General features: G+C 47.0%; 1 protein-coding gene across 1 annotated transcript in view; it reads right to left on the bottom strand.

Annotated features, from left to right (window-relative positions):
- The window catches only part of LOC146817270 (uncharacterized), a 415,533-nt gene that overhangs the window by 264,709 nt on the left and 134,027 nt on the right, over positions 1-16,797 (bottom strand). Inside the window, exon 2 of the mRNA XM_085609187.1 lies at positions 4,913-5,152. Within this exon, the coding sequence (XP_085465313.1) occupies positions 4,913-5,152 (240 nt within the window). The remainder of the gene's footprint in view (positions 1-4,912; positions 5,153-16,797) is intronic.

Raw genomic sequence — 16,797 nt, 5'->3', positions numbered from 1 at the left:
CACATGGGAGACCCAAAGGTGGTATAGTCACGTATCTCTCAAATTCATTATCATATGAGAGGGTACACTTTGATTATAATAGTAGTTACTATCATAAATTGGTGATAGATACCAAAACTGGGATCAGTCTTGTGATAGTTAATTTTTATAATAACATCCCGTGTACCGCTATTCAGAACACTATGAAAAGGCTAAATGAGGATCTACAAGGGGAGATAGTTAGCAAGACGAGGGAAGTAATGATTTTATGGGGGGGGGATTTTAATAGTCATCTTTGCAAAATGGGTCAAAAAGGAACTTGTGGATTAATGTTAGAGCAAGACATTAATCTTACACACTTTGACCATACTCTAACCGGGGACTTATTAAATGAGATATTATTTAATTGTGATCTGGGATATGCTAATGAATTAACTGAGTGCCCAACACCGTTTGCCCCGACCTTTATTGGAAGGGGCGCATCAACCATCATTGATTTTATTATTTGCTCGAATACTTCTGGATTTAGGGCTGCTACTTATAAGAATCGCCAATTACCACTGAGTGATCATTACCCACAAGTACTCGAAATTGATAGCCCATTTTTAGCATGCCAACATGATTGTCTACAGATACAGGCAGCCCCAGATGTGCTGATGGGGAGACAAAATGGGTATTCCCTTAAGTGGAGTAAGGTGGTCCCGAACGAATTCTTAGCTAAACTAGTTAATAGTTGTTCAGAAAGCTTTAGAGTTTGTTTAGATGAAAATTCAAAAAACGAAAACATAATGGAACATTTTAATATTATAGCAGCTACAATCAAAGAGAGTCTGAGGGTGGTTTTTAAAAATAGGACAAAAAATGCCAGAAGATGGTTTGATAAGGCGTGTACCAGAGCCTTGACTGAGCTCAAACATGCTATCCATTTGGAACCTCGAAACCCAATTCAAATAAGAGAGCTAAGGAATCGTTACAATCATGCATTAAAAGAAAGAAAGAAAAACATAAAGAGGATGGCCTGGGAACAATTATGCGATGCCTCACAAGCTAAAGATACAACAGCATTTTGGGGGGTGGTAAATGCGCCGCTCCTTTTTGATAATACTAAGGCACGTATAGAAATTGCAATTAATGAGGAGGACTGGGTTACACATTTTTCAAACCTTTACATGTGTCTTGAGCCGTCTTCGCAAGAGGTCTATGTCCCTTTTTGTGAGAATGAGCTGGAGGCACAAAAAATACCAGCCTCACGGCCGGAGGTTCCATGGGAGAAATGGGGGACATCTGAAAAACTAGTGGTAACACTGCCCGAGGTTCTATTGAGTTTAAAAGATACAAAGGGTGGAAAGGCATCGGGCCCAGATGGGATCCCAGCTGATCTGTATAAAGCTAACAGTGAGATCTGGGGTCCCATTCTGGTACAGCTTTTTAACGCAGCTCTGGCGAAGGGCCTGAGTCGGTCATGGTTTACATCAATTATTGTCCCCATTTTTAAAAAGGGAGACAGACAAAACTGTGCCTGCTATAGGCCAATATCCCTACTTGATTCGTCCATAAAAATCCTGGGAAGAGTAATTTTAGCTAAATTACAAAACTGGGCGGAGGAAAATGGGATAATAAGCGATCTCCAGTTTGGTTTCCAAAGAGGCATAGGAACTATAGAACAATGCTTAAACTTATTTTTTCTGCAACAGAAGTATACGTCGATAAAGAAGGAGCGATTATATCTTGTCTTTGTCGATCTTACTTCGGCTTTTGATTGCGTGTTCCACAATAAATTATGGAAAGTGATGCAAAGGATGGGAGTGGATGACTCAATCCTCTCCTTTTTGAGGGAGCTGTATTCTGGGGCTACAGCAACCGTTCGTTATGGAAAAGGGGGCGAATGCAGTAAATCCTTTGGGATAGGGCGCGGAGTACGCCAAGGATGTGTCCTGGCCCCCTTCCTGTTTTTGATTTATATAAATGGGCTGGAAGATCATTTATTGCAGGAGTGCGGGGATATGCCTGTTGCTGGCAATAGGCGCATTCCCGCACTACTGTATGCGGATGATGCCATTTTAATGGCACGAACACCAAACGCCCTACAAAATCTAATAACATCTTTTAATAAATTCATGAACAGTTTAGATTTAAAAATTAACTGTAGCAAAACTTTTACCATGAATTGTGGAATACGAACTAAGAAAAGGATGAAAACCATCTCAATAAATAATGCTACTCTAGAAAACACTTCTACATTTTCTTATCTAGGTATCCTATTTCATGAGACTGGCACGTGGACAAATGCGATTAGGGCAAGAACTCTTTTGTTCTCAAAGACTATAATGGCACTAAAGAGTTTTATACAGAAAATGGGAAAGAAGCCTTTTAGAGAAATTTTAACTATTTATAATGCAACGTGTATATCAGTGGCCATCTATGGAGCAGGACTCTGGGGGTATGCTAACATAGATACTATCCAAATAAATGAAAATAAGTTTATGCGGTACTTGCTGTCCGTGCCTGATAGTATTGCAACCCTAAATTGCCATGAGGAGCTAGGGCAGCCATATATTTCAGATATAATAAAAACTCAGCCCATTTTATTATGGCACAGGGTCTGGACTGTTAATGAATGTGTTGTAAACCGAGCCATAATCCAGGATGTGTTACAACTGGAAAATGTAAAAGTCTTCAAATGGTTAAACTATGTGAAGACTTTTTTGACAGAGATAGATTGTGAACAATATTTTGAGGATCCACTGTCAATGGTACACATCTCTAGAAAAATATTGAAAAAATCCTGTATGGAACACCTCAGGGAAAAAAGACTGTGTGAGGAAAGAAAGAAAAAGACTGTGTGTTCCCACCAGCTGATACTAAGTGGTCTAACCTTACAACCATATTTATGTCTCTCTATGGCAGCCCTTGACAGATTCCGTCTTACACGTTTTAGATTTAATATAGTTTTTAGATTATTAACTTTCCCACAAATGAATTCTTGGTCAAAAGAACTCTGTTTATGTCCATGTGATGAATTATCCTTGCAATCTGATATCCATGTGTTATTTTTCTGCAGATTTTATACCTTGCCTCGTAAGAAATTTATTGTCCCAATTCTTAAAGAGTTTCAATTAAATAGATGCCGCCCAGCGTTTTTAGAATTGCAAAGAATGGACACTGTATTTATTGTTGCCTCGCTGGCAGAATTTTTTAAAAATGTTTTTAAACTACGTAAATCAATGGACTGTTAACTGATTGAATTGTCCATATGGAAATCATTTGCACTACTCCCCTGTAACAATAACTATGTATTGTTTTATTTTAAATTGTATTTGTATTTTTGTTGCTTTTATGGTTATTTCTTTTTAACCGAATAAAGTATTTTGAACCGACTAGACAGCAGCATTATTTTTTTTGTTTTCTTCAGGTTTTTGTGACATGTGCTTCTATTGAAAAAATAACAATTGATTAATGTTGCCAAATTCAAACTTATTGACTTTCCCAATGCTTTGTTAGGCTGGGCTGTAGTGTGTAGGAGACCGCACTGACAACCCTCCACTCCTATCCCCACCCTTGACACTTAAAATCAATGGTGTCAGCTCAACAGGGACTAAGGGTCTGATTACGATCTTGGTGGATGGGATACTCCTTCACAATCGTGATGGATATTCTGTGCACCGTACTACAAGTTTCATAGTATATAATGGATTTGTAATTTGGTGGATGGGATATCCGTCAAGTTTGTGACAGAGTAACCCTGTCACCCAAGATCGTAATCTGGCCCTAAGACTCTGTGAAAGGGAACATTCATAATCCGATATTTTGACTGAGTAAATATCGATAAAGGAAGTTTTTCACCTAGAGTTCCAGTTGACATCATAGATAACTCAAGCTTCATTCTCATTGTCAGTGATGTCACTTGAAACCACTTAGGGCCTAATTTTGAGTCTTTTGGCAGCGTGACTTGTGGTGATGCTGCAGTGGCAGTTCAGCCACTGCCGCACCGGCGGTCTGGTCGCCTCTTCTCGACTTGGGCTCTTGGGCTGCCATGGGACCACCTCTAGGGAACCACCGTTCCCTGGCGGTGGTGTGGCGGTCCTGAGGCCGCAACATATGCCATCTGTATGCATGCACACCAGATCCTACATGGCATGGACTTAACAGTCCATGCCGTGCAGGAACTGTTTTTGGCGTTCCCATTGCGGGGCCCATTTTTAGAGCCACCACCATGGGAAGGCTAAAATAAATGCCTGCAAGACAGGAGGAAACTCCTAATCTGACGGGCGGCCTTACCACCACGGCTTTGGCGCAGCAGGAGCATGGCTTTGGTGCAGCAGGAGCATGGCGGTGGCGTACGGCCAGCTCCCACTGCGCCAAAAGTCGTAATTAGGCCCTTAGTGAAAAACATCCCCACTGTAGGTGCCAGCTCATAATATGTGCATCCTCGTTTGGTAAGACCGTTGGGACCAAAGAGTGCCTGCGTTTGGCGTCCTCCATAATTTCACTTGTTCGTCTGCTTCAAATTAATATCTACTAGAACAGAAGTGTAAGCCGCTGCCTAACTTAGAACATCGTCTGTACCGACGGACAGCACTGAACCATTTACAACTCCTTGTTTTTGGTAATTTTCATAAAGTTAGAAACCATTGTTTGACTGGAAAGAATGGCTGTTTATAATTGAAATGTTTCTAGTCAACTACAGAGGTGTAACAATGGCAAGAAAAAATGCATTCGATTTGTTCAAGCGATGCAAATATAGGGAAATATCTGGGCTGGACTATCGCCTCTTCATTGCCTTTGCCTTATCACGAATGCTCCAAATTAAGGAAATGTATTTCAACTGTGTATGGCATTACATAGATTTTTAATTATATAATACGGTATTGTGGAAGAAAATGTAAATGTCCGTAGTTAGGGGTAGTGCATTTACTTAAAAGTGGTGCTTTACCTTTAATGGTGATGACGTCACCTTTGAAGATATTTTCGTATTCCCTCCGTTTTCTTGATGGTGCCGCCTGCTGGATGACAACCGTTTGCCTGCCAATGCAGGTGCCTGCTGCTTATTGTCATCTAAACCCATCTTCGTTTGTAAAGGCATGTGGTTTTCTTCAAAATCAGTCTTTGCTGTGTAATGCTGTATGGTGTTTTCGGACTGCAATAGTTCTCCAACACATTTTGAATGTAGCTCCTTTAAAAAAAGCATCAAAGCACGTACAATATATCAGTAAGTTAACTTCTGGTCACATGTTTTATACCAATGCGAGTGGAATCTAAACATGGCAACACCGAAACAATTAGCATCTCTGGCATAAACCTTCCTAAAAACCCTACGGTGTGCTCGGTACAAATGGTTGCAGAGTAGGAAAATATGTGTCCGTCTGTTACCCCAAATATAGTCAGGGTTAATTCACAGGTTCGGGTTACATAGACTGACCGGGTGGTGGTTCTGTCATGGAATGTAGCAACATGATACATACTCAATCTATCTGTATTTTGAGATGCCTGGAAGGGACAGCCTGTCTGGGACCTGGACACGCTCTATCTGTCTGTATTTTACGATGCCTGGGATGAACAGGCTGTCAGGGACCTGAATTTGCCGCATATATATGGTAACATACCTGGCAGGGTCTTTGGCCTGGGTTGCTCAACCTGTTTAGTAACACCCCTGGTCGTGAACCCTGACTGTATTTGTTTGTTTGTTTAACTTTATTTCGGCTTTTGTAGCCTTAAAAGCAGAAGTACAGAAGGATAAGACAAGGCATAAATACTTACATAACCATAATCAGCAAGAAAAAGTTTAAAATTTAGGCATAGCAGAAAAAAGAATCAATAGGTTATGACCATTAATGAGCTACCGCTGTTAAAAACATAAATATAATCATTAATTTAACCCCTTCGCCGCGGCGGGATTTCCGCCGCGGCGCTGGGAGGTGCGGGGGGGCAGCGCGGTGGCGCTGTGCTCATGACGGAGCCGCTCCGTCATGAGCCACGGTTGAGCTGTGCTCATGACGGAACGGTTCCGTCATGACTCCGCCCAGTTGCGTTGTCCCCCCGCACAGGCGGGGAAACAGCGCTGCATGGGCGGAGCGGCTGCCAACGGGCGTGGCATGACGGAACCGTTCCGTCATGAGCACACGGCAACCGTGGCTCATGACGGAGCGGTTCCGTCATGAGCGGGGAAGGGGTTAACTAAAAGCCAGATACTAAAAACAGTTAGGACTGCGAGAATCAGTGCATTAGTAATTCTAAACAATTTAGAAGTAAATATTAGGACACATCTATACATTACAATTTGAGACCAGACCATTTCCTAATAAGGTACACACTAAATAGGAATCTACTTATACCAAATACCATAAGTTGCAAAGTATTGGACTTAAATATGCGCTCTGCCTCTTTGTAAGATCTAACTCCCAGGTTTTTACATAGGGGTTTGATCCAACGATCTCTCGTTTTTTTATAAGCCGGGCAGAAGAAGAGTAGATGGGCATCATCTTCCTTTGCTCCTTGAGAGCAAAGAGTGCATAAGTCCGTACCATTTTTATCCCCCCACCTGCATGTAGTTGCAGAAATCTGTAAGACCCCGTATCTATATTGCAAGAATAACGTTTTTGCTAATGGTGGCTCTATCTCGTCCATAAATTGTTCAAAGGAAGGGCTATCTTTTGTATTAAAAAATCTCTGGGTCAATGTGCCAATCAATGTACTACATATTAGTTCATGGTTGACATAAAACCAGAAAGTATCCTTTATAAGCTTTTTTGAGGATGAAGTCAAATTCTGGGGAACCTCCCAAAGATGGGAAAGCCCTAACCTCTCATACCACATAGAAATGTGCTTTAGCCAAGGTATTTTCATATGCCCATTGATCTGGATTATTTCAATCAACCCGTTCTTATAGTCATCCATCCTGACTGTATTTGAAGTAAACGCCTAAATTTTAGTTTTGCAGAATCGCTCAGCATATTTATCACAACATATTTATTTTCAAAGCACGCAAAATGCAGCTCGTCTGATTCTACCTATGAAGCTCCTGAGCTGTTACAGTGCCCCCATCCCCTCGCTCCCCAACCCCCATTGCTGGTCCTTTCAAGTTACAGAGCATTTGTTTATATCAGGATTGCTTTCGATTGTTTGAAATGTCACCAGCAATGGGATATATAGATGGGAAAACCAGGGGACTAGCCCTCCATTGATTAGAGCCACTCAGCCGCTAAATCATGAAAACATTACTGTATTGCACTATTTGAGGGGGGAGTATCTACTAACCTAGCAACTGGGACGGAAGTGGTCTGGAAGGAGTGCTTGCTTGCTGTGAAACCATTCAACCTTTATAGAAATAATCAATGGCCACATTCTCTGTACAGGGCTCTCTAAAGGCTAAAAAGTGTTGGGTTCTGGTCCTATTATAGGTAGCTGTTGCATTTCTCCGGTTTGCATGACACGCAGCAAGGAGTCCCTCTCTAGAATGGATTAGGGACCATCGAGGGACAAGTCACAACTGCATTTTTAAACCGAGCAATTAATTTCCTACCATCTTCTCTTGAAACATTTTTTAAAGGCAACAAAAGGCATGCCAGAAATGCTTGAATCTAAACAAAAACGTAATTGAAATCTATGGGATGCGTCTAAAAAGAAAGAGAAATCCGCTGAGGCGTTCTTGTGTCTGTGCTGAGGAGGCCATAGAATTATGATGAGTCCGAAACGCATTGACTTATATGAGAGGTTACACTTGTAAAGGCAAATTAATGGGCAGTAGCAGCTCTTTTTGAATATACAAGAGAATCTTTAACTTTCTGTTTTTTCTTGAAAACCTCGTCTTAGCAATTCATATACATTTAAACATGGTATTGATGTACTTTACATGACAATGGAACACAAGGACATTATCTATTGTAAATGTAAGCAATGTAAATATACCTTTTGATAAATTCCATATAATTTGTGTGAAATGACGTTCCAAATAAGGGGCCTATTTATGGGGCAGTCACACAGTGCAGCACAGCAAGTCACCTTGCTGCACTGCGTGACAGGAAGAGGGCAGAAATGCACCATATTTAAGGCAATACGGCGCATTCCTGTCCTTTCACCTGCGTTGGCACCTTTCTGGCTGCCTAGCGCTAACCCAGGCACCCAAACACAATGATGCAAGGGTGCCTGTGTTGCATCCAGGATTGTTTTTGTGCAGGAATGGAAACCTTCCTGCACAAAAACAATCCTGGAAGGCATATGTCTCTTTCAGAATGCAGCACACATAGAAAGAGGAAGAGACAAGGAGAAATAGAGATATTTCTCATTGTAACGCTTGCACTGGGAAGGTGTAAGATTTTGGCGCATCCCCAGGTTTACAAGTTCTTGTAAATCTAAGGATGCGTCAAAACCCATCGGAGTTGCGTAGGAACACCCACGCAAAGCCCATGGAATGTCTTTCCAGGGCAAAGTAATGCAATATATCAATTTGCACTGGGTTGTGTTACTTCAGATATTTGGAGCTACTCAAAGCCACGTGGAGTGGCTTTGTGTGGCTTCGAAAATCTGTCTTAAGGTTTGTGTTGCCCTTGCATCAAGTTGTGTGGTGCTAGAGTGACGCAAATGGCCTTATAACTAGGCCCCTAAGTATTCAATAAATACAGTCCACTAAGTATGCAAATGATCCCTTGCTGTATTAGACCATATTGAGGACCTTTCTGATTTAGTGAGCAATGAACAATTTAAAATATTGATAATACATATTGTGAATAAAGATAATAACTGGATTTGTGCTGGATATTTTTTGAACCATCCTTTGTATATTTCTAACCCAGTACGGAGTCATGGATCCTTATATAATTGTGCAAATACCCCAACTCTTGAGAGATATTGTAGTGAACACATAAGAAGAGGCCCAACCCTCGACGGAGTGCAAAAGAAGAGAATGACATTGCTTCTGCAGTCAGGAGGCTGTGATTATAACAAGCAGAGAGTCAGCTATTTTTTCAGGGGATGAGGTGCTGGCAACAGCTGAAAACCCGTTTGCAAAATCATTTTTTGGGGGTAGCAAAGGAAACCCGCACGGTATGCTCAGTCGAAGCATAGGATGGCCCCCCACATTTCAACAGTCAGTATTGTAACGATTATCTTATGTAACTGCCTTTATGTCACCCACAAGAACTTTCTATGGAGATGCAACTCCTGATGCGCTAAATTTAATTGGGCTGGGAAAATGTGGCAAGCCGGACTTTATTTAAATGCACATAGCAGATATGGACTTGTGCTTCTGTGAGAAGAAGCTACCTAAATGATGTAATGGGATATGAATGAGGCTTTGGAAGAAAACGTTTTTGGAGGCTTATGATGACTGAACATTGGCACATGCAGCCCGAGTTTCAACGGCCCACTGGACATTGAAATCAAGCATTTGTCATATTTGACACTTTTACAGAGCCTTTACCATCACCCCTTAGGTCCTTTAGTTTGAGTGTTGGCAGCGTGTTGGGATGGATGAATACAATGTCAATGAATGTCATAATATGTGCAGGCCCAACAACGACAATATGAGTAAATGCAATGTGAACGTATGCCATAGCTTGTGCCTGCACAATGCCTGTCAATCCAATGTGAATGTATACCGAAACTTGTGCCCTCATATCCATGCTGACATCAGCAACAATGATACCAATGTATGGAATAATCCATGCTCGTACGATAATATTGTTGTTGCTAACAAGACCAAAGTCAATGTACGTTCAGACGAGAGCAAACATAACCTTGTTAAAACTAGCACAAACTATATCAATGTACAAGATGACCAGTGTAAACGTAATGTTGATAATGTCAATAAAAATTATACCAATGGCTGCCATATTACTTTTAGGAGTTACAATGAACTCAAATCATTGCTATCGGATTCCCCCAGGGTGGCCTCTCGATCAACCCCGAGTCAGAAACACGTGGTCCAGGCCGGCCCTTCCACCCATGCTCACGCTTATCGAGTAACAAGTCACAGGTGGGGTCCCCCATAAATTACAGGCAAACACGCACCCAGGGAAAACTTTGATTGATTCCACAGATAGATAGTTGCACCACAAACAGGTCTGAAATAATTGGCCCCTATAAAACCCATTTGGCCAATGGCTCACATTCCCCAGAAATTCCACAAGCTAGATACCACAAATAGGTAGGAGCACTCAACTAATCAGGACACGACATGTACATCACATGTAGTGATCACGCGCTCCTCACACCGGACATGTGGACAAATACACAGTGGCCAACATTAAACTCTCCCGGATGTTGAGCGCCACCTGTGTCCCCATCAGATGCGCACATGTGATTGATTTATGACTAAGATGCTCTCTTGGAATGTAGAGAACAATTTTATTATACCTCATGAACTGCATAAATTGACAGCCAAAAGTTTGTATATCGAGAGATTCCGAGCAGATGCATTCTGTCCAGGGTCTCCCGGCCGCAGTGTTTATTAAACCAACTTGTTCCTTGTAGGAACCTGGGGTCACCAGGCCCTATAGGCGGTAGCGTGGCGCGAGCCGGTCGGGCAACCAGAGGGCTATGTGTTAAGCAACCATACACCACACGCTTCTCATGGACTAGAGTCACACACAATAAGGGACGCCACACCGTTTAAATTATGCAAATACTTCAAGTTTATCCAAGTATAGCTGGTCAGATGCAGTTCAGGAAATAACAAGGTAATACATGAATCATAATACCATTGTGACATTACATTCGACACTCTGGGTGATATCTATGCAGTGCCTAACCTTGTTCTAGCGCCGTGCGCGCTTACGTAAAGTCTTTCCCTGAACCGGCCGTCTAACTAAGCGTAATACTTGAAAGGGGACACATTGGGTTCACTTAACATGGCGCCTGTAGAACTGAGCGCTCCTCGTGATCAAGGGCCCCTAGTACTGTGAAGCAAGGCATATAAACATAGCGCTACGCGCAATCAGTTGCATGTGGATACGTTTGCGTAGAACATTTAATACATCGCGTGACTCGTAATCAGTCGCATGTCATTACCTTTGAGCAGAGCATATAACACAGTGCGCTACTCGCATTCCTGGGCAGGTAACTACTTTCGAGCAGAGCATATAACACAATGCGCTACTCCCATTCCTTGGCATGTAATTACTTACGAGCAGAACATGTAACACAGTGCGCTACTCGCATTCCTTTGCATGTAATTACTTTCGAGCAGAGCATATAACACAATGCGCTACTCGCATTCCTTGGCATGTAATTACTTTCGAGCAGAGCATATAACACAATGCGCTACTCGCATTCCTTGGCATGTAATTACTTTCGAGCAGAGCATATAACACAATGCGCTACTCGCATTCCTTGGCATATAGTTACTTTCGAGCAGAGCATATAACACAATGCGCTACTCGCATTCCTTGGCATATAGTTACTTTCGAGCAGTGCATATACCACATGGGGTTACTCGCCGTCCCGGTCCCTCCGGCTGAGGAAGCAGAGTCGGTGGCGTGAAGCGCCACACGAGAGTAATGTCTGTCAGTACTTTGAACGGCTTCCAGCGGGGAAGATTACTGGACTTGAGGAGCGAGTCCCTATGCTCCGGTGCAGTTCACAGAGCACCGCGCTCAGTAACACAGGAGGGGGGACACGGACAGGATCCCTCGGCGGGGTCTCTCCGTCGCGCAGGCAGGGGAGGGGATTCCCACGGAGGGGACAACCCGGGCCAAGTGCGGTGTGGTTTCCAGACCAGCAGGGGGCGCACCAGGGGGGATCTCGGCCTCCGGGCTTACCTCCGTCTCGGCGTCAGCAGGCGTCCGTCCTCACGACGTTGGGGGAACTCGGCCCCGACCTTGCGCTTCTCCTCACATGGCTGCGACGGCAGCGACGGGGCCCCGGACTTCGCCTGGGCCTCGCGACACAGCAGGGCACTCTCCCAGGCCTCCAGGCCGCGGCGGTGAGCGCGCTGGCTTCGTCGTCGCAGGGGGGGGCTCAAATTAAGGATGGGGATATGGTGCTCAGCGGAGCACGCTGCCGGGGGTCCCAGACCAGGGCAGGAAGCGCGGGGGTCACAGCGCTAGTACCTGGTCGATCCCCGGTGGCTTGGCAATCGGCTTAGTATTTTGTTCACTAGGGTAGCTTGGACACGCAGTCTCAGCTCTGGCATTCAAGGCTTACAGCTCGCTCTTGTCATGCAGTCTCAGTTCTTAAAGGTAGGTTTCAGTTCTCAGTTGACAGATGAAGTCTTTTGGCGCAGATGTATCTGGCGCCCTTAAGGGGTTCTGTTACAGGGGTAGGGATGGAGAGGGCGACTAGGTCCTTCCTAGTCAGGCTGGCAGAGAGTCTCTGGGTCCTCCTACTACTGGGCAAGATCAGTGGGATTCACAGGGCACCTCACTCACTTAAGAGGCAGTACCTAAATCCTGTCACTCTCAGAGGCATAAGTCCCTGGCTAGGCCCTACCGCCTACACTCCTGGTGGATTCTTCCAGCTCTGCTTCACCCCAATGGCCAACTCACCACAAAAGCTTCCCTCCCACTCTTAAGTAGCCCTAGGTCAGGTGACCTCTAGCCAAGGCGGCAAAAGTAAAACCCCACCTCCCTTCTAGAAGGTTCCAGCTTCTTCCAGGAGCTTCCCCACTCTAACTATGGGACAAAAAGGCGGGCTGGTATCGCAACATTGTTGTGGGTCCCAGCCAGCTCCTGGCAGCTAGGGTGCTACTATGAAAAACGACCACCCTGCAGTAGCAGGGGTCTGTGGCAGCCATCTTGGGAGAAGGGAGCACCTGCACCTTAACACTGCCTGGCAATGAAAAGGCGCCCGGAGACCTAGTCCAACATAAAAATGAGGGTGGAAAAAATGAGGCACGATACAAAAATAGAAGGGGAGACCACCCTAGGGCTGACAGGTCCAACATGCGTCCCCCCCAGCCGAAAGAGGGGAGAGCTACCCAACCTCTAGGGAGTTCTCTTCACTAAGGCGGAAAAACCTGGAGAGACCGTCAGCATTGGCGTGGTCAACTCCGGGCCGATGTTCCACCCGAAAGTCCATCCCCTGTAGGGAAATGGACCACCTCAACAACTTGGGGTTTTCGCCTCTCATCTGCATGAGCCAGCGAAGGGGGCGGTGGTCGGTCTGGATAAGGAAGTGAGTGCCAAAGAGGTATGGCCTCAACTTCTTCAGAGCCCATACCACCGCGAAGGCTTCTCTCTCAATGGTGCTCCATCGCCGTTCCCGAGGGAGGAGTCTTCGAGATATGAAGGCCACAGGTTGGTCTTGGCCCTCGGTGTTGAGTTGCGAGAGCACCGCACCTATGCCGTGCTCTGAGGCGTCGGTCTGTACAATAAATTCCTTGCTGAAATCGGGTGTTGCTAGTACTGGAGCTGTACACATCGCATTTTTCAGCGTATCAAAGGCTTCTTGGCATGCAGGTGTCCATATGACCTTGCGAGGTTGTTTCTTTGAGGTCAGCTCCGTCAAGGGGGTCACGATGGTACCATATCCCTTGACGAACCGGCGGTAATACCCAGTGAGGCCGAGGAAAGCTCGGACCTCTGTTTGGGTCTTGGGGGGCTCCCAAGCCAAGATGGTTTCAATTTTGGCCTGGAGGGGTTGCACCTTACCTCCGCCCACCAGGTGTCCCAGGTACACGACAGATCCCTGTCCAATCTGGCACTTGCTGGCTTTAATAGTTAAGCCAGCGCGTTGCAGCGCCTGCAATACCTCCTGGAGGTGTTGCAGATGGTCCTCCCAGTTGCTACTGAAGACAGCTATGTCATCCAAGTAGGCTGCTGAGAAGGACTCCAGGCCAGATAGTACCTGATTCACTAACCGCTGGAATGTGGCCGGAGCATTTTTGAGCCCAAAGGGCATCACTCGAAATTGGTAGTGGCCCTCTGGGGTGGAGAACGCTGTCTTCTCCCGTGCTCCGTCGGCCATGGCAATCTGCCAATATCCGGATGTCAGGTCAATGGTGCTGAGGTACCGGGCTGCTCCCAGCCGGTCCACCAGCTCATCTGCACGTGGGATGGGGTGAGCATCTGTCTTCATGACAGAGTTCAACCCCCGGTAGTCCACACAGAACCGAAGTTCTGGCGTCGTACCCGGTGGGGCCGCTTTCGGCACCAACACCACTGGACTAGCCCACGGGCTGCTGGAAGGTTCTATCACCCCCAGCTCCAGCATCTTTGCCACCTCACGCTGGATACTATCCTTCACTCGGTCAGAGAGCCGGTAAGACTTGTTCTTCACTGGGGGGCTATCCCCTGTGTCCACATCATGGGTACACCAATGAGTGATTCCAGGCATGAGGGAGAACAACGAGGCGAACTGTCCCAGGACATGGCGACAGTCCCTCTGCTGCTCTGGGGTCAAGGATGGGGAGAGGACTACACCTTCCACCGAACCATCCTTCTCTTGTGCCGCAAGAAGGTCAGGAAGAGCTTCACTCTCTTCCTCTTCGCTCCCATCCGTCACCATAAGGAGAGCAAGCTCCGATCGCTCATGGTGCGTCTTCAGGCGGTTGACGTGGAGCACCCTGAGGGGCTGACGGGGGTTTTTACATCCACAACGTATGTGGTCTGGCCTCGCCGCTCCACAATGTCGAACGGGCCAGTCCACCGGTCCTGGAGGGCACACAGCTCCCCAGGTTCCATAACCCACACCTTCTGTCCAACGTCCAACTCGACCGTCCGAGCGTTGCGGTCATACCACTCCTTCATCACGGTCTGGCTAGCCTCCAGGTTCTCTGTGGCTGCCTTCCACAGCTTGGCCATCTGGCTGCGGAACGCCAGCATGTAGCTGACAATGTCACGGGGAAGCTTCTGTGAAGTCTTCTCCCACCCCTCTTTCACTAAACTGAGGGGACCCCTAACGGGATGGCCATAGAGCAATTCAAACGGGCTGAACCTGACTCCCTTCTGCGGTACCTCCCGATAGGAGAATAACAAGCAGGGGAGGAGGACGTCCCATTTACGCCTCAAGCCTTCGGGAAGGCTTCGGATCATCCCCTTCAATGTCTTATTGAAGCGCTCTACAAGTCCGTTAGTCTGGGGGTGGTAAGGGGTGGAGAACCGGTAGGTCACTCCACACTCCTTCCACATGGCCTGCATGTAGGCCGACATGAAATTGGTGCCCCTGTCCGACACCACGACCTTCGGGAATCCCACTCGGGTAAAAATTCCCAACAGTGCCCGCGCCACCACCGGTGCAGTGATGGTCCTCATAGGAATAGCCTCTGGGTACCTTGTGGCGTGGTCCACCAAAACCAAGATGAACCGGTGTCCCGCTGCGGTCGGAGGGTCCAATGGCCCAACAATATCGATACCGACCCTCTCAAAAGGGGTCCCGACCACGGGGAGCGGTTCCAACGGGACTTTCAACTTTGTCCCAGTCTTGCCACTCGCCTGACAAGACTTGCAGGTCTTGCAAAAGGCGTCTGAGGCAATCCTCATCCTGGGCCAATAAAAATGGGGGACTAACCGTGCAAAGGTTTTGTCCTGGCCCAGGTGTCCAGCTAAGGGGATCTCGTGCGCTCACTCCAGCAGGAAGGCCCGGTAACACTGGGGGACCACTATGGCCCTCGAAGATCCATGTACCGGCACCCTGGGCTCACTGTATAGGAGACCATCCTCCCAATACACATGATAACCTCCCAGTTCCTGACTAGCCACTTGAGCTTCGGCCTGCCGCCGCATACCCTCAAGAGTGGGGCACGTCCTTTGTGCTTGACAAAATTCCTCCCGGGTAGGCCCTCCTTCCACTTGCCAGTCAGCAAGGGTCGGCAAGTCCTCCACAGGAACGACATCTACCTCCGCGGACTCCGGGGGCACCTCTGCGGCCTCCCTATCCGACTCACGGGGCATGTCCTCTACCACCTTCTTCTTCCCACGTTTGGGTTTGGGTTGGGCCATGATTCCAGGCTCCAACTCCGGGTGAGTTCCATGCCGGGCAGCCATGGACCGCGTGCTCACGCAAGTCCACCCTGGTAATCCCAGCATCTCAGTGTGAGTGTGAAACTCGACGTCCTTCCATTTGGTGTGCTCCAGGTCGTTCCCTAGCAAACACCCCACAGGCAAGGCAGAGCTCACAGCAACTCGCAGTAGGCCTTTGACTCCTCCCCACTCGAATGGAACACGAGCCACTGGATAGTGACTCAAACTGCCGTCAGCCAATACGGCCGGATGGAACTCCTCGGGGACTACTTGGTCTGGGGACACCAGCCGCCGCACGACAGTGGTCATGCTGGCCCCTGTGTCCCTCAGAGCTTCCACCTCCTCCCCATTAATGCTCACCCTCTGCTGATATTTAGCAGTGTTCGGGGGCAGGGACACTACGGGGACCACCTCTCTATCCCCGAGTGAAACCAGTGTCAGGCCTGTCCACTCCCCTTCCCTGTCTAAGGGCAGCTCCACCCCAAGCGCTATACTACTCACCCCGGGACTCTTCACGCCCGATGGGGCTGGTGGTCGCTTGCGACACTTGGGATCTCCTCTGTAGTGTCCAATCTCCCCACACTCGTAGCACCGCACAATCCTTGGCTGCTGACTCCTGTCAGGGTAAGTGGGTCTTGTGGAATTGGACGGGGGTGGGGTTCCTACTCCCTTCCCAAACTTATTTTGGGGACCTTTCGAGAACTCCACCTTTTTATCTCCCCCCTCTTTCTTCTGGGGGAAACCCTGTCCGCCTTTCGAGCCATCTCCCCCGGGGCCCTTGTGAGACACCCGGGTGCTCACCCAAATATCTGCCTCCTCCGCAAGCTCTCGAGGATCCTTCAGCTTGCGGTCCACCAGATGTTGGCGCAGCTCCGGAAAGCTCTTATCCAAGAGGTGCTCCCTTAAAAAAAGATCGTACAACCCT

Source organism: Triturus cristatus, chromosome 6 (assembly GCF_964204655.1).
Source record: "Triturus cristatus chromosome 6, aTriCri1.1, whole genome shotgun sequence".
NCBI lineage: Eukaryota > Metazoa > Chordata > Amphibia > Caudata > Salamandridae > Triturus > Triturus cristatus.
The sequence above is the reverse complement of the archived record's forward strand: the minus strand, read 5'-3'. Positions and strand labels throughout refer to the sequence as shown.